The sequence below is a fragment of the Bubalus kerabau genome, chromosome 5, assembly GCF_029407905.1.
Source record: "Bubalus kerabau isolate K-KA32 ecotype Philippines breed swamp buffalo chromosome 5, PCC_UOA_SB_1v2, whole genome shotgun sequence".
Classification (NCBI taxonomy): Eukaryota; Metazoa; Chordata; class Mammalia; order Artiodactyla; family Bovidae; genus Bubalus; species Bubalus kerabau.
This window is the reverse complement of record NC_073628.1, coordinates 125,595,476-125,614,301: the sequence shown is the minus strand read 5'-3', so window position 1 is coordinate 125,614,301 and position 18,826 is coordinate 125,595,476. Positions and strand designations below refer to the sequence as shown.

General features: G+C 37.4%; 1 protein-coding gene across 5 annotated transcripts; it reads right to left on the bottom strand.

Moving 5' to 3' along the window:
- Nucleotides 1–199: 199 nt before the first annotated feature.
- Nucleotides 200–18,581, bottom strand: ANGEL2 (angel homolog 2). Of its 5 annotated transcripts, none has more exons than XM_055582994.1 (9): nt 18,338–18,581; nt 15,896–16,221; nt 10,603–10,859; nt 9,751–9,820; nt 7,714–8,135; nt 6,639–6,765; nt 6,181–6,238; nt 4,112–4,275; nt 200–2,550 (listed from the first exon to the last, which is right to left on the bottom strand). In XM_055582994.1, the coding sequence occupies exons 1-9, from the start codon at nt 18,394–18,396 to the stop codon at nt 2,399–2,401; spliced, it is 1,635 nt and encodes a 544-aa protein (XP_055438969.1). In that variant the 5' UTR covers nt 18,397–18,581; the 3' UTR covers nt 200–2,398. The 5 variants fall into 5 exon arrangements, with proteins under 5 accessions (XP_055438969.1, XP_055438971.1, XP_055438970.1 ...); XM_055582996.1 differs by having other exon boundaries at nt 18,381–18,581; XM_055582995.1 differs by lacking the exon at nt 18,338–18,581 and adding an exon at nt 18,165–18,252.
- Nucleotides 18,582–18,826: the final 245 nt, after the last annotated feature.

Here is an 18,826-nt window from a genome sequence, read left to right as displayed (position 1 = left end):
ATATACTTGTTCTAGTAAACTAATTTATCACTCTCACCCTTGTCTTCTTCCACAATTTTCAGATTCTGTATTAAATTTATCACTCTATTTTGGTGTATCTTAATTCACTTATTGGCTTCCTTATATTTTGGCATTACCCAAGGCAACAAGTGAGTTTCACAGCTTACTTCATCTACCACAAAACCTTCAGGCACAAATGTACTAGTACAATAATTTATTAGGTAACTTACATGGACAAAGTGCACATGGCTTGACAAAGTAAATGTTTTTCCAACCCTCTGACCTCTGGATCTCTAACTGAAAGACAATTTCAAACACACCTACTGATATCAAAAGCTAGAGTAAAACCAAAATTTCATTACTGCAATTCTGCAATATATCCCTTTCCATTTAAAACCTGGATAGCACAGCAGGTGAGACAGGGAGATTTGGTTTCAGCAGTTAACCAAATTTAATTGCTTTTGGCAGGTAAATACAAGGCTCCAATAGTTACTAACTCTTCTGATCAAACAAAGTAAAGACAAGTGGACAGTTAGTTTTAGTGGAGCTTTAAAAGCCTGTGACAAAGTTACAAAGGACTCCTTGGCCTCCAGTACACATAATAATACTTCATTCTATAAGCTAAAGCAGAAAGCAATTTTATGGGATTAACTCAAAGTGAAACATGAAAAGGGCCTAAAATCACAATATATTCATCAGGGTACAAAAAATTAAGTTTTCAGAGGTTTTCAGGGATGTTTGTTTATCAAGAATACCTATATATAAAGTTAGTTAATAAATTCATACAACACAACATAGTTATCCATGAATCTTCATTTTTCTTTCCCTAATACTAAAAGGGATAAATACACTGTCTGCTGTTATCATTTGCTGATGACAATATCTGCTAATCAGAACATGTAATACTTTGAAAACTGTTACTACAAAATGTGGAAAATCCTATGGTTAATACTGTTAAGTTTAAAAGAAAAAGTGATACAATAAACAGAAGTATTTCTGTAACACTATAACTTTTACTAGGGAAATCCTTATAACCCACATGCTTTTGGGGGGTATTTATCTGGTTTATTTATTTTTTAATAATTGTAGTAAATAACTTCAGTAGAAAAAGTCCAAGCTTATTAAGTAACTACTGCTGCTAATTTAAAATGAAGCATTCTATTCAGAAAACCCATTGTAAAAAACTTTTATAGTTCAGTATAATATAAAATTACTTAGTAAAAATGGACATAGTTCTTTGATCCCAATTCTAGAAAACAGTAAATTTTCACTTAGGTTTTAAAATGTTTGATTCAAACACTCATTAAGAGCCAACTGCAGGATTTTTCAGACCCACTCTTAACCGCTTTATAAAAAAGACCAGCACCATCTCACACTACTGAATCATGATAAAAAAAAAGATAAAACCCCAAAACATTATAGAAATGACAACAGTTAAACCACAACAAAACAGTTATCAACTATTAAAGAGTCTTAGGTCTCCAAGTTAATATCTCCCCTCTAGAGTTCTGCTGGCTTCCTCTTATTTCTGAGGCAAATAAAAAGAATCTTACAGCTGCCACTTTGTTCCAAATACAAGTTTCCTAATAAAGTAAATTTCTACAGGATTGGTTCAGTAAAGTAAAATCTTTCCTTCAATCCAGAATCTTTTCTTGAAACTAAATTAAAAAAAAAATTACTAGGGAAACCCAAGGCATGACCCCCGCCTCTGACTCTCTCAGGCATCCTGTGCAGTCCACTACAGGATGGAGAGCGGGCTTGTCCAAAACACCTCATCCTGCTAATTACGGTGACCTACATTTTCCCAAAAAATGCAGGCACGTTACATGGCTCAGGATGGTAATAAAATGGATTAAGCAATTTGTACAGTTCTAAAAAGCACTATCAAGCCCCATCAAAGACAAACTAAAATGGTTAGATACTTGTGAACAACCCAATGATTTCTGAGATGAATGAGTTAAGACTCAACAGACATGATACTTGTGATGAAATCAGGCCTTCTGGAAGGGAATGAGTTGTGGTTTGCAAGAACTCAAAGATATTTTGGATCCACTGTAAAGCTTGCTAAAAACACGGAATTCTTTCCTAAAAGGACTTAAGAAGTTGCGCCGTATTTAAAAATCACTGTCAACTTTACTGGGATTTAGAATAAATATTTACAACTTTTTTTGCAATAAACAGCATTTAGATCTCACTTGTCAGGAAAATATTTTTTCATTATTAAAAAAGAAAAGTGTAAACTTATTTCTTCTGTTACCTGTTTCAAACATTTAACGTAAACCTCTTCAGAAATTTCATAGCGTAAAAATAAATAAACATGCAAACTCTTAAGAACAACTTTACATTCTTTGGGGAAAAAAAAACCAAACGGGAAAGCAAAGTATATATGTAATAAGAGTCAGAGTTCAAGTCTGAATTTAGCCAATAAAGGCAAATGATCTGAAGAGTTATTTTCATTTGGAAGTCCATTAACAGTCCATAAGTCTTGTTCTGTAAGAAGCGACAGTCTGGCTAGAAGTTTCAAGCCACCAACCAAAGCAACTTCAGCTCCTACATTAAAAAAGCACATACATATTTAGTGAAACAACAGGTTGTAAATTGACCACAGAAGTCTTTAAAAAAAAAAAAAAAGATATGTAACTTGACACTGCCTTGGAAGTCTAATATGAAACAGTTTAAAATATGGTTAGTTTTTATTGAGTTATAACCTAATTATAATACTCAAACAGCAGTCTTAGATGTTTGTTTTCCTATTTCATATTTTTTTTTTCAATTTCAAGTTCTACAAATAATCTTTAGAAGAAAATATCAATGTAACACATAAGAAGGTTAAGAGTAATTTGAAATTGACAGCTACCTAAGAAATTCACCTATCAACTTTTCTGTAATTGTATAAAACCGAAAGACTAAGCCACACCTAAGTAGGACATTTATTAAGTGACTGCAGAATAAATTAGTATAATTTGGTCCCAGAGAGTTAGTACCCACAGAAGTAGAGTAAAAGACATGCTGGTCCACGGCACACTCCCGCCATCTAGTGGATATATATATTACGACAACTACCAGAACTAAATTAAAAATTCAAAGCAGCAAGGTTATTTTGTAGAGTTGATCTGAAAAGTGGAGAGGAATTGGCCATCTCCTGAGTGTTATTAGTAATGTTATTTTTGGATAGAAAGAAAAAAACAGAAGGGAAAATTGGGAAAAGAAAAGTAGCATTGAAAAAAATAAAAAGGAAGAGAAAAAAGGAAAATCAGAAAGGACAAAATAGCTGCCCACATTTAGGATTTTCTGTTTTCTGAATACTTTTTTGACTCCTGGTTCCCTGGTGTAAAGAATCTGCCTGCAATGCAGGAGACCCAAGTCCAATCCCTGGGTTGGGAAGATCCCCTGGAAAAGGGAACAACAATCCACTCCAGTATTCTTGCCTGGAGAATCCCATGGACAGAAGAGCCTGATGGACTAGTCCATGGGGTTGTTGAAGAGTCAGACACGACTGAGCAACTCCACTTTCACTACTATTAAACCTCACTTTCTCCTCCACATTAAATCCTTTGACCAATATTTGATACCTTGTTTTCAATGAATCATACAAGGAAAAGTGTTTTATCACCTTTGCTTTTTGAAAACACACTGTTCAGACTTCTCTTTCCAGAAAGACACAATATCCCAGGGTCAACATGACAAAACCATCAGCTGTTGGCAGGACAAGCGAGGCCCTCCGATGAAGGCAGCACACCTTAGTAAAAGTACAAAGCTGTGTGATGCTGCTGCCGCAAGAGAACAATAGACTCGTGGTGGATAAAACCAAAAGGCAATATAAAAGATCTATAAAGTAACTCAGAAGCTGGCTGGGATTGGAGGCTGGAGCTGAGGATGTAATTCACGGGGAATAAATTGCTCTGAGGTATTTCACTGCCTCCATCTTCTGCAAGTGATAAACTGATTTACTTGGGTATAGTACCAATCTGCCAAATATATTACCAATTTTAAAATACTTTAAATTTCTAAATTGAAAACTTCATACAGATGTTTGGCTTTCTTAGCTCAGCCCTGAAGTTTTTAGTTACCGTGTTCTCAAGCAGAATTTAAGATTACACACATTCTTTACCTGGCTGCTCAGCAACACCTTCCTTTTCAGCAGAATAGAAAATATAATCCACAGTTATGGCACTTCGGGAATGACAGGTGGTCACTTCTGGGATTCCAGTGTCAGGAAAATAATGTGAATAAACAGATGACAAGCTGAAATGGTGCTGTAAATTTGAAGATAACCTAAATTGAAGGAGAAAAAAGAGTAGCGTCCATCAAGTTTTTAATGATTTTTATAATTCCTCCTACTTAAAGCACCTTTTCACTTAAATTTCCAGACAAAACCAGACATTAGGACAATATTTATTTAAACAGACCATATCACAATTTCACATTTCTTTATTCATGCAGTGATATCCAAAATCCATTAACGGGTATAATATATGGGGTGGGTGGGGGAGCTCAATAATTAACATTCTAATGTGATTTTTTAAATTAATCGTAACACATTTGAGAGCCTCCACTTACTAATGAGCACATATTCTAAAACAATTTCTAAGTTTTTTTGCTGCTTCTAAGAAAATTAAAGTGGCCTTTAGGAATACTATTTAGAACTGACAGACTTTTGATGTCAGAGGGGCCATATTTTTCCATGGTTATCCTTGCTATGGTATGTGAGATAATTTTGTACTGCATCTTAAAACAGCTTCTATATAATGGCTTACATTTACCCCATTCTTTAAATACACATGATGTTTCAGGCAAAAGGTTTAAAAATCATTTCCCATTAACACATCATGAATTTTAAGGATATTTTATGTCATGAAACAAAACAAAATTTAAAAGAAATTTTTTGTTCATCTAACACACATTTATCAAACATCTCCTAAGTCCCAGGCACTATCTCTTCTTAAGTGCTAAGGATACACTGATAAAGATGTTGCCCTGATTTTAAAGAGCTCATAGGTCAATAAGTACAGGTAATTCTTCATATTGCTCTACTGCCAAGTTTTAGAAACCTTTTATGTCTGAGGACTTATATTTACAATATTATTAAATGTAAAATAGGTCTACTGCAACTGTTCTTACTACTAACGTTTTAGTTTACAGATACAAGTATGCATATAAAGACACTATTTTAAAGATATAAGTAGCTTTTCTTACACCCTATTTTTATAAAAAGATTTTAGAATTACTCAAAACTATTTGCTAGTAAGAGTAGCCTTTTTAATTATCTCTGGGAAGTTTCTACTGTGAAAGGTTTAAAATTTTTTAATAAATTTTAATTTTAAAAAATTGCTCTTTTCTTACTTGTTCTTATAGATAAGATATTTTCCCAAAACAAGATACACAAGATATAATAAGACTGAGAAGAAGTCAGATAAAAATGAGAGGTGATTCTGAAATTTAAATGTTAAGAATCAAAGCTTATAGAAGAGTCACGCTACGAAATAATCAAGACATTTTGAGAATCTCCTAAGACACAAATATAAGTCTCCATCCTGTTGTATTAAATATATATGTTCTTCAATCACAGCCCTAAGCATCCATGATTCTTTAATAAAAAGAAACCCAGGCATCTTTACCTGGCTACCTATGACGACCTTTCTCTGTAGTTTAAGAGGTAAGTTTAGGTAATTATCTTTTCTACAGCCATAATCTTTTTTTGGATCAATTCTCCTATAGATTTATTTTTGAGATTCAGTAAGCAGTTAAAGGAGGCTAAAGATCCTCTTGAAATCTGAAAGATATTTTTCTGTGATCTTCACCTTTGTTTAAATACATAATAGCAATAAATGTTAGTGGGTTCAGGTCCATAGACAAATTGTTTCTATAAACAACAATGCTTAAGCACTTACTGTATGTCAAACATTGAGTTTTACATGGTTTGTCTCATCTAGTCCTCACAACAACCCCAATTATAAATAAACTGAACCTTTTAAAAATGTTAAATTTCTTGCTTAAAATCACACAACTAACGAGCAGCAAAGTTAGGGTTAGAACTCAGGACTATTTGACTTAAGAGCCAGCGTTCTTCACCAGCACAGAGTATCATCAGCTTTTTTTTTTAACCAAGTGATTTTTGAGAAATGATTTCTTTACTCAACTAGAGTCAGCAAATGTCTACTGTTGCTTTCCAGAACTCACTTTTCAGCTGTTACTAGGACTTCCGTTTTGTCCAGCTCGGTCTGTGTCAGATCACCATCTGTAAGAGCAAAGAGAGGCTTATTAATACTATCAGTGTATTATTTTGTTCTAGTTTGCCTTTTACTCTAGGACAGTATTTAAGGCATATCTAGTTTAGAGAGATGCCTAGTTAAATGGTTCATCCCAGAATATGCATTATGACGGTCTCCAGAATTAACAAAAATAAAACACAAACATGTCCAAAGCAACATGCAAGTAATTCATGCGAAAGTAATTTTGAAAGTTGATTTTCAAAAAGGTAATCAGAGTTCTTTAAAAAAAAAAAAAAGTGAACAACTCTATGCTTTTATATATGAATATTCATCTCTGAGATGTTATCCCTTTAAAGATTTAGTTTTATGCCTTCAAAGGGAACACTATTATCAAGAAGACTGCTGAAATGGATTGCAAACACTTACCTGGCTTTTCTACTTTTGGTACCTGCTGTACCTCATACACACAGTTCTGTGAGATACCTAGGTTTGGGGGCCAAATTGGAATAGATAAAATTCTTTGTCCCCGTGAAGACTGTTCCTGGCCAGATACCTAAACAAAATTTCAACAGGTATCTTAGGTGAATAGATTTTAAATTATGTACTGAAAAGTTTATTTCTTAAATAAAAGGAAATCCAAGAATGGTAAATATTATCCTTTATTCATTATATCATTTGTGCTTGTAAAATTTTGCTCAAATACAGTTCAGAAAACAGTATTACTTACATAAAAATGGTAATCTTTTCCTATGCATGTTTTTCTCAAATTTGGAAATCTAAATGATCTATAGCTTTGGACTAATACTGCTCCTCCTTTTTTTACTACCTGCATTATAGTTCCTATTATATAAAATACAAAGAAAGATCAACTCTCGTAAAATTTTAAACTATCATGCAAAACTCAGTGGTGAGGGCTTACTTTGGTTAAATGTACTGAAGAGGAAATGATCTGAATTAAGCAGAAGAAAAGAACAATAAAAATAAAAACATGGGATAAATTATACTCAGCTAAAGAACTGAAATATGTATCCTTATGTAAAGGAAAATTTATATAATAAGCAAATATTAAATTACTGTTTTCCAACTCTTCTGCCCACATCCGGCATTCAAAACACTATTCTGCACCTGTGAGTAGTTCCTTATTTATGAAGTACTCATGTCTGTCAATGGTTTTTTATTTTCCTTCTTCACCCCCATTCTGAATTTTTTGTTGGCTCCTACTTCCTCCAAGCAGAATATTGTCACAAATAGATGGAAAAGTGAATTAAATCCAGTGAATAAAAAAAAAAAAAAAAGTATAAAAAAAAAAAAAAAATCCAGTGAATATAATTACTAATGAGTAGCTATGGATCATCATTGCAGCTTGGTAAAGTGAGGGTACTGGTTCATCTGAGGTTTTCAAACAGCTCTGGGATGACTTTACAAGGTAAAGCTCTGTCCTCAACTTTACAACGTAGACAGAGACTTACACCCACCTCCTAATAAGAAGGAATGCACTTACCTTTCCTATGGCGAGTCCTTCATAATTCAATTTTCCTTCCTTAATAAAACTATAGAGTGGAGAACCAGGAACAGAATTGAAGTCCCCACACATAACAATGGGGCAGAAGCTGCCGTCTTTCTGATGGGAAACGCTGGAAATCTCTGCCAGAAGCATTGCCAATTGGGTCAGTTTAATGTCACCTCGCCTTGGGTTATACAACAGATGTGTGTTAGCTACACAGATGGCAGGGGAGGCAGCGCTTGGAATCTTGGGTTGCAAGAGCAACACTAATCCAACATTGTCTCTGTCTAATAGAGGAACATCACGGCGGTAGAATTCCACCGGGTTCACTGATAGGAGTGAAAATTTGGAATGTTTGAAGCAAATGGCACAGCCATCAGGTTTCCTTCCTGTCCGCATCTTGTATTCACAGTGATAACCTGTAAGAAAGAAAAAAAATTTTAACAAAGATGACTGTTTTTTTAATATATATATGAAAGTAATAGAACTGTTTTGCCACACTTGCAAAAAATAATAAATATGGCAAAACAAAATTCTAATTTTTGGACAATGTTTGTCGCTCAGTGAAGTTGCTCAGTTGTGTCCGACTCTTTGCAACCCCATGGACTAGCCCACCAGGCTCCTCTGTCCATGGGATTTTCCAGGCAAGAATACCGAAGTGGGTTGCCACTTCCGTCTCCAGGAGATCTTCCCGACTCAGGGATCAAACCTGGGTCTCCTGCATTGCAGGCAGACGCTTTACCCTCTGAGCACCACAGAAGCCCGGACAATGTTTACCAAAGTGTATTTTTAAAAATATTAGTAAGGTATGTATGTGAAGTCGCTCAGTCATGTCTGACTCTTTGCGACCCCATGGACTGTAGCCTATCAGGCTTCTCCATCCATGGGATTTTCCAGGCAAGAGTGCTGGAGTGGATTGCCATTTCCTTCTCCAGGGGATCTTCCCGACCCAGGAATCGAACCCGGGTCTCCCGCATTGCAGGCAGACGCTTTACTGTCTGAGGCACCAGGGTTAGTGTATTAGTAAGGTAGGATGTTAAAAAGTGTTGGAATCAAAAAAGTCTACTTCTGGGTCAAATAGATTTTTTTTTACCGGCAGACTGCAGTGTTACATACGTGTGTTATCACACTCTCATTTCCATCCTAACAAAAGTCAGAGTCAAGGCAAAAACAGCGACCTTATAGTAACCTGTCCCCTCTCTCCCGACCCCAGATCTCTTACCTTTTTGCCTCTAACTCTTCCCTGTTTGTTCCACTCCACACACAGCAGTTTCTCTTGCCTCAAGGCACTCCAACCTTCTCTTAGCCATCTCCACTACCTGGAATGCTCCAGCCACCACTTGTTCCTTCACCTCCTTTAGGTCTTTACTCAAAAGTTGCTCTCTCTGGTCATTTTGTTTAAAGCTGAAAGCTGACCCATTTCCCCCTTCCTGTGTTTTTCTCCAGAAAACTCTCATTACCTGAGGTACTATTTACTTGTTTGTTCAGTCTATTCTTGGCCTTTCTCCACTAGAATGTATGCTCCGCAAGCATAGAGACCTGTTACCTGTTTTGCTCACTGCTGTATCCCCATTGCCTTCAACAGTGCATGGTGTACAGCAGACACTCAAAAACATATGTGCTGAATGAATGAATGCAACGTAGGCAGCATTTCTCAAAGAGATGACCTGTTTCTAAAGGTATTCATTCAATTAGGCACCGTGGACACAGGTGTTATCAAATGATGAACTAGATACAATGGTCCCCAATCTCATAGAACTCAGAATCTTAGGAGTCTGGTAGTAGGCAAAGAGACTCCTAGAAAGGCAGCTATGAAGAGATTTTTGCACACCTTTCCATTTGAATTAAAATATGTATCAACACAAAAGTACCCATTTGAAATACTTCAATCTTTTCTTGACCTCTTAAAATGAGTATTAAGCTGTTTTTCAAAATTAAGATTTTTAGTCCAAATATACCACACACCTTTGTTAGCAAGCTATGCTTTAACAACTCACTAAGTAAATCTGGCTAAAATAAAAGTTACATTTGTACCCAATGATTCCAAACTTGGCCTGATCTCGGTTCCGTAATGATCTTCTTGAACTTCTTGCAAACAAAGTACCTTAGAAGAAAAAATGGCTTGAATTAAAACAAAAAAATACAAATATGAATTTTCTGGTGCTTTTGTTTTAAAAATAGGTTTCTAAAATTCTAAAAACCTAATGAAACCTGAAATAATTTTTTCTTGTATCAATCTATCAAATTAATGTCTCCAAATTTGATCAGTCCCCAAAACCATGACCTTTACTCACATGAATCCCTCTTATTATCCAAAACTGGTATTTCCCAAAGGAAATATTTATAATTTATATGCTGGAATATTTTTCCTGAATTTACAAGTTCATTCATACTAAATCCTTCTAGTCTTTTGAATGTTATCATCTAAATTAATTTTTGCATGAATTATTAAAATTTTCAAAGGGAAGTATTTACTGAATACTTAATATGGTACCAGTCCCTGTCTCAAAACTGATTGATACTTAAAACTTTTTGCATCTTTTCTGAAAAGTTATATAATCATTTATATCAACAACCATTAGCAAGTTATGCCTCCAAAGTTATAATACCCTATTCAAAGCTGTTTCATCATCTTATCCATTAAAAAAATTTTTTTTTGGCCACACTGTGGCTTGTGGGATCTTAGTTCCCCGACCAGGAATGGAACTCAAGCCTTGGGCAGTGTTAAGCACAGAGTCCTAGCCACTGGACTGCTAGGGAATTCACCTGTAACTATATAGGCCTTCCCTTCTTACTTTACAAACAAAAGGGATAAAAAACCATTTAGTTCAGAAATGAATCCAACTTTTTCTTAGGTGAAGAATTCTGATGATATTTTACACTTACATCTGCATCAAAGTGTTTAATTTCTTTCAGAATATTTGGAAACCTAAAACTCCAATGTAATACTGGCCGCCGGCAGTGTTTATAAAGGTGTGAATTGTCTTCCAGTAAATCTTGTGAAAGTATATTATAGGACATCACTGAAAAGTCAAACTTGTTCTCACTGTCTTCACATATGGGGTCAACATTTTCGTCTCCTAGGATCTTCGTGTTTTCTTTATTATGGTTACATATATATTCCCAATGCCGTTGTATTGTGCCTGTTAAAATATATTAGACAAAATACAACGAATTAATAAAAAACAGATCATATATTTTCCTGCATGTAAATATTTTTTGCCTTTTAAAAATTCTTATAAGCAATGAACAGAATGTTTTCCCCTAGAAAATGGTACTGTAGCACCTCATGACTAGAAGCGGTCATCGAATTGTTTACAAAGACCGTGGAATGATACACTGCCTGATCCAAGAGGCACAAAACATGTTTAAGAGGGTTCAGGAAGTCATTCTGGAGGCTCTGAGCATGTGTCAACAAAGCTAAGACTACATAGGTCATGGCTTCTCACTTCCCCATGATTATGGCATGGATTTGCCAGACATGCTCAGCAACTTCATAGCCAGGACAATATACTTGTATGGCACAGCTGGTCTTTCAACAAGATAATTTCATATTGTATTTTATCACCTACTAGTATGACAAGATCATCAAATGCTTAACTATGTTCCTGAGACAATTCATCTGAGAAATCTGGTTTAGATGTGAATGAAGGGTATATAATGACAGTAAATGAAATAAATGAAATAAACAAAAGAAATATTTTTAATGCACGCAAAGCAAAAGTTAAATGTAACATAGCTATACAATGCTAGTAAATGCTAATTCCTGATTGACAAACCTAGCATGCAACAATCAGGAATGCATGACAGTTTATATTCTGCAAAGACACTGTGTACACTGAAAAAGTATTGCGAACAGGATGAAATAGCACGAGATTCTGAAATTATAAGCAGTCTTTGATTTAGACATGATTACTTAAAAAAATACATATACACACACATATATATGTATCTCTAGATACATAAACACAGTACCATATATATATATAAACACTCATACACAACACACACACTCCTTCGATCTTCCTCTCCCCATCAATAAAGAGGATACTCTTACTGTCATGAAAGCCATAAAGACAAATGTGGAACTTTTTAGAGAATCTATACGCTTAAAAGAAGGGAAAAACAAGAAATAGGATGAACTTGGGAAACATAAAGATTTGAAGATGGACTTTCAAGCACAATTAGATATGAGAAAATCTCAGCCCTTTTCCTGTAAGGCTTTCATTTCACTGATTTAGAATCCCTAAATTTCTCCAATTAAAAATTAAATAAAAAATAGAGGAAGAGTATTCTAAACATGGGGGGGAAAGACTATAAGGAAATATACCACTCTTTTTAAGAGTAATTATCTCTGATATGAAGGACTGTGAAAGATTTTTCCAAATCTTCTGCAATTATGATATATTTACAGAGTATCAACACATTCTAGAGGGGTGGGGGAACTAGCTGCAGGCAGTCAAAAGGTACGAACTTTCAGTTATAAAATAAATAATAGGGATGTGATGTACAACCTGGTAAATTTAATTAACACTGTAGCATGTTCTATATGAAGGTTGTTAAGAGAGTAAATTCTAAAAGCTCACATTACATACAAAATATTTATTTCCCCTTTCTTTTGTGTCTCTTTGGGATGATGAAGTTCACAAAACTTATTGTGGTAATCCTTCCATGGTGTAGTAAGGTAAATCATTATGCTGTTCACCTTAAACTTAGACTGTGCCGGTAATGTCGGTTGTATCTCAAAAAAGGTGAAAGAAAAAAAGTATCCGTACGCTCTAGAAATGTCAATGAAGTAAAAATTTTAAGTGACTTTAATCATCCCTCAAAATCTAAAAGCTGATATCTGCTGCACTGAAGGAACAGGAATTCTGACCAGAGGACAGAAGAGGAAGGCAATTTTTATGAATAGCAAGGTCTGAGTGGAACAGGGGAGTTGGAATTATGATACCAAAGGTACTAGGAGCCTGAGGAGAAAGGTAAAAACTGATGAAGGAAAGAAAACCAAATTAACAAAAGCATTCAACTATCACATAATTTAGCCCAGTGCTTGTCCTATGCCCAGGAAAGAGAAGGAAACTATCCCTTATCCTTCACTGAATATGGAGAATCCCACTCCTAAAGGCCTTTATTTTGGGGGGCTCCAAAATCACTGCAGATGGTGACTGCAGCCATGAAATTAAAAGATGCTTACTCCTTAGAAGGAAAGTTATGACCAACCTAGACAGCATATTCAAAAGCAGAGACATTACTTTGTCAACAAAGGTCCGTCTAGTCAAGGCTTTGGTTTTTCTAGTAGTCATGTATACATGACTAGCTATGACTAGTCATAGCTAACACAAAATGTTAGCTATGGATGTGAGAGTTGGACCAGAAAGAAAGTTGAGCACAGAAGAATTGATGCTTTTGAACTGTGGTGGTGGAGAAGACTCTTGAGAGTCCCTTGGACTGCAAGGAGATTCAACCAATCCATCCTAAAGGAGATCAGTCCTGGGTGTTCATTGGAAAGACTGATGTTGAAGCTGAAACTCCAATACTTTGGCCTCCTGATGCAAAGAGATGACTCAAAGGAAAAGACCCTGATGCTGGGAAAGATTGAGGGCAGAAGGAGAAGGGGATGACAGAGGATGGATGAGATGGTTGGATGGCATCACTGATTCAATGGACATGAGTTTGGGTGAACTCTGGGAGTTGGTGATGGACAGGGAGGCCTGGCGTGCTGCAGTCCATGGTGTCGCAAACAGTCGGACACAACTGAGCAACTGAACTGAACCCCTAAAGGCCAGAACTAAAGCTACTGATACTGACTCTGCATAGCTACTCTGAGATTTATAACATAGTTTCTATGAGGAAAACAGAACTGATTCTTAAGAACTGATTATCGAGAACATAATTCCCTCATAAATTAGGGACTGTCTATGGTTTTAGCCACAAATCATTAAATCTTTTTATGTAAATGAGATGGAGAGGGTTCTAGTCATACAACAAAATGCTAGCTATCATCACAAACTTACAGCACTACCCTGGTGGGACCGCTGCATTAAATTCATTCATGCTTTCTTATAAAATATGTATATGTAACAGCATATAAAAGCATAAGATTTGTATAGTCCTGGCAATTAAGAGTTTAAACCAACTCTTTTGGCAATTCCATTTTTAAAAATAACCAAGACCACAAGATGATCGAATCAATACAGTAGCTTTCAGACTTCTACAGTCTGTATAACTCTTTGGCATTATTTTTCATGTCCTGACCATCAACCCCTGGTAGGCTGGGACTGGGGCTGGGATGATGGGGTTAAACACATTTCATTCTGACCACATTTGCTTTGAATAAACATACAGAAATTTGTTTGAATGCTAGGGTTCCATGGAAGACAATTTGAAAACTACTGAGAGAGTGGACAGTCTCTGGCTTTCACAGACTTCACAACATAAATTCACACTACAAAAGTTTATATACCTTCCATGTCAGGAGGAACAAGGTGGTCACAGCAGAGAAGACAGATGAGTCAAAAAAAGCAAGCAATTAGGCCTGATTGGGTTTCTAGGGTGCCTAATTAAAAGGTCATAATTGGGTCACACAAATCCTTCAAATACCACTTTAAAGTGACAGGCAAGTTAGCAATGCTGTTCTCTTGATTGAAAAGTAGTATTAGTGAAATATCAGAAGTCACAAATATGGCTTAACGAAGAGCATTTTCCTTATTCACAAAACCTAGGAAGAACGGACATATAGAGAGTCAGGTTGCAATCAAAGTTTATCGGTCTGTAAATGTAATTCCCCATCCATTAAAGGGAAAACAACACCACCAGGATTTTCTGAGTACCTACTATGAAGCCAACAATGTGTTAGGCACGTTGAATATGTCTCACTTAATCCTCCACAGGCTTTCAAAGCAGGCATTATTTCACACTAGGAAACCAAGGAGCAGAGAGGTTTGTAACCTGTCCAGACTCACAGTTAGTGGTGGAGCAGAATGAGAGCAGGAGCATTTCCTAAGCCCATGCCTGGGGTCACTAGGCCACCTCTCCACCTGAGAGCCCACCAGATTTACAAAAGGCCAAACAGAAGAGGAGTGTGTCAACCTGATGAACAATGAATACGTGAACGAGCAGCCATCTCATGTCCTCATACAGCCTCAGATGATGGGTCGTTCTTAGGAACCTAATTTTAATGATTCTAAATGTACCTTTCATCATTCAAATACTTGTTTACAGATACATTGATGGTTAAGCATTATACAAATAGATTTCCACTTCTGAGTAATTAGAATTTCTACTTAAATGTGTAGTAGAAGTCCTACTTAGAAGAGTTCTAACTAATGTAGCTCTTACTCCGAGGTGAGACTCGCTCTGAACGCCTTTCTTTGACAAACATGTCCGCTCCCTGCAAATTAACACAGCCTATTTCCAAGTATTTTCAGAGGAATGATCTTCATCGACAACTGTAGCTCAGAAAGAATGACAATTCCAAATTTACTTAGACTACTCGTGTATCCTTTTGGAGAGGGGCAGGGCTGGAAGCACAGAGAGTCTGGTGAATTGTTGAGAGTAAAAAGAACAGGAGAAAAATAGAAATAACCAAGATGGCTAGAAAAAACTGTCTCAAAGTTGAATAAGATGTGGTTAAAAGATAAACTTCCCAAAGACTCTTGATTATGTCTAAAGACCCATCATGAAAAATATAAATTTAATAAGCTAAAATCTGATTCTGTAAGAAAATATTTTTCACTTATGATTGTTTCTATTTAAGGAAATTTTTTTGTCTTATAATGCTAACATTAAAAATGAAAACATAATGTTTTTTAATATATCTGTGGAATCTCAAGAATACATGTTATCAATTTCTATGAAATCTAAGAATCGTTGTTTCAAAAACAGTGAATTTTAAAATTATTCTTAATGTTTCCATCTGGTTCTCCATTGTTTTCCAACTTTATATGAAGAGTGACTTTCATTTTTACTGCCAGAAATACACAATTAATTGAAGATTTTTTTTTTAAAGACTTAATTAAAAAAAATAATTTCCGTTTTCCTAACAGAAAAGTACTGGTTAAAAATAAACACCAAACACCTCTAAAACCTGCAGGAGGTTTTCTTAAGGATTAAATATGAAAAGTTTCAATTACGCTATGGCTTATGTCTATTTCTGCACCAAGATAAATGTCACCTTTACCTTGGTGTTTTCTTCGTTTTGATGAAGGCTCATCTCCCTCAGAGTTCATGATGTAACTAGAGAGATGAAACAAGGAAGTCTGGCTCAGGCTGTCAGGTCTCCAGTTCCAGTACTGAAACGGAGCTCTAGACTCAAACAAACCAGGTGGTCTCCAATTTAGTGAGAAATGCCTACTACTGAAGTACGGGTAAGGGGCGCGAGAGTAATGTCCAGGCCACCTCATACAACTAGAAATGTGTCTGTTCCAGCAACACTTTTGCAGATTCTCCCACGGTGTAGTCCAGTCTCTGCCCAGACTCTTCTGGTGGTGGGGTAACATGGGGTATCTAAAAGAAATAAATACACTCCTTGAGGCACCACTTTTTGTTCAGCTATATAGCACACAGAATCTAAATCTGTTTCCTCAAGGGAAGGTAATGTCTAATATTTAAAATCTGACTTCTCAATCTGAAGGATTTCACTGCTCGTGGCAATACCTCAAAACGCTCCCTAAACAACTATGAATGGTATTCTAAACACTTAACAGAGAATTCACCAGCCTCCCCAAGAACCAGCTAAACTTCTAAAAGTCCACACAATTCAGCTGAGAGATAAACCAATCACCAAACTGTATTGAGTAGCTTTCTAGCATCTAATAAAACCTAATGGACAAATAAAACCCACAGCACACATAATACTTAAATATAGAACACATAAGCTGACTATAATAAAAGTGAATCTCTCTAACCTGGGTTTGGAGTAAAAATATGTTTCTGAACAACTTTTTTATACCAAAGTTTTACTTTCCAAACATCTTTATAGCTAAGAAAACAAAAGCCTATCACTACTTCACGAAACTACCTACCTCTCCTGGTAATCAGTACATAATTTATTTTTCCATGCTACTTTTTTCTCTTTTAATCTTGCTCCTCCTTGAGGGAAATGAAAAAGACTAGAAATTCACCAACACTCCAAACCCAACAGCACCAATGATCTGATACCAATTATATGATAGGCTCTATCATGAAAAATGTTTCCGAAATAGTGTTACCATTATTTTGAATAGATATATTGCTCTCAGGCTCTCTTATGAAACAATGCAACTCAAACACTAAACACTATTCTGGCAAATAGCTACAATTCTGAGAGACTCCTCCTGTCCTCCATAATTCATTAAAGCTGTATTTCCAAGTCAGTGTCAATAATGTCCACTTTCATCACCAAGGGAATTTTGTTTAAATTGTATTTACTGTTTTTTGACTTTTATGTATTTGTTTCAACAGCATTTACATTTTTATATAAATTTATTGAGCAGTTTACCATTTCTCAAATTGCTCTCTAACCTCAACATAATTGTAAACTTTTGAAGACATGACATGGGTAAGTCTATCCTGTTTTGTGACAAGTCTGAAAGCCATAGAGATTTGGAGAAAAGCCATAGACCTTCTATCCCAATAAGCTACCGTATTCTAATATAATACTTGGACTACAAAACGTATTCGCTGTATTTGTAGTTACTTATACAGACTTTTTATTTTCTCTTAAATTGATGGGCTCCTTTGGGGCCAGAGCACCCTAATTCCTTTTAATCTGGGTCTCTTCCCAAGTGCCTAGCACAGTGCGTGGCACACAGCTGGTACTCAGGAAACGCTGCCTACGGAACAGCAAAGTCCCCAAACTACAGGAGTCAAAACCTGATCCCCGTAACTGATGTAAAACTAAGAGGGTGCTGTATTTCCCACGTGTGATAATACACCAGTCAGTTTCATATGGTACACAATTAAATAATACCAAGCATTTATTTTAAAGTGTATTAGAAAAAAAAATCAGTATATAAAAGCCAGCAACTCGTGGATAGCACCTCTTGAAGTGCTTTTTATTCGATAAGTGGATTTCACAAGTAAATTATCTGGTAATATCGATGTGGAACGAGAATTTGGTAATCATCGTAAAAGGTTGGGATCCCAGAGTCGGGGAGGGGAAAAGTTTGCGAGGCATCCACACACCAACAGAGCAGCCCCTGGGCGTGTGCACAAGGCGCGCGCCTCCCTCGGGGTCAGGCCGCCCCGAACCCACGGCGAACGGCGGCCTCGTTAACTGACCCGCAGCTCCCCGCCCGGGGCTCTGCGGGGCTGGGGCAGGAGGCCGGGGACCCGGAGGCTCGGGCTGGGTTATGGGAAGTGGGCCGGGGCTCCGAGGCCAGCCCGGCCCGGGGAAGCACGAGCCCAGCCCTCGGCCGACGCGTTCGGCGCCTCGGGCCCGCGCTGTGCGGGCCGCGCGCCGGGTTTACCTATCCCTCAGGGTCTCCAGAGGTCTGTCCCGGCGGCATCCCGGCCCGGACCCTCTTCCTCTTCCAACCCCGACACCCCAGCCCGCCCCGCCCCGGTTCCCCTTGGGCCGCTCGCTCCCGCCCCCGGGCCGCCCGCCCCTCCCTCTTCCCTCCCGCCACCCAGCCCTACTGACCGGCCTCTCCCCACCACACAGCGGCCGTAGCCCCTCCTCATACAGCGCCACGCTTCCATCTTTACACTCCGCGGCCTTCCAGATCCCGGCTCCCGGTCACGACGTCCACCTCCACGGCCGATTTGGCGGCGTCAAGCACCGGGGGCTCCCCATCACTAGACGCGGGGCCGCGAGGCCCGACTGCAAAGCATGCCGGGAAGTTCGATCTTGCTCGCCGCCAAGTCCCCATCTTGCGCTGCAAAAGTCACCGAATTGTCTCGGCGCCAAATTGTGTTCAAGAGGCATGCGCTGAGACTGTGAAGCCGGCGCAGCCATTTGTGAGTAGGGCGAAACAGCCGGTTTAGGTCTTAAAGAGACAGGAAATTAACTAAGAGCCGAACAGCTTGATTAAAGGTGATGGGAGGGTTCACTGCAGTTGGGTTTCCCAGGTGGCGCTAATAGTAAAGAAACACACCCCACCCCTGCCAATGCCGGAGACTGAAGAGACGT

What these genes read in the sequence shown, in the direction of transcription:
- ANGEL2 (XM_055582994.1), bottom strand. Translation starts at nt 18,396, where the DNA reads ATGGAAGCGTGGCGCTGTATGAGGAGGGGCTACGGCCGCTGTGTGGTG. An exon ending in ACCAAAAGTAGAAAAGCCAG is followed by an intron (nt 6,239 to 6,638) that starts GTAAGTGTTTGC and finishes TTGCTCTTACAG; the next exon opens with ATGGTGATCTGACACAGACC. An exon ending in AGGTGTTGCTGAGCAGCCAG is followed by an intron (nt 2,551 to 4,111) that starts GTAAAGAATGTG and finishes TTTTTAATGTAG; the next exon opens with GAGCTGAAGTTGCTTTGGTT.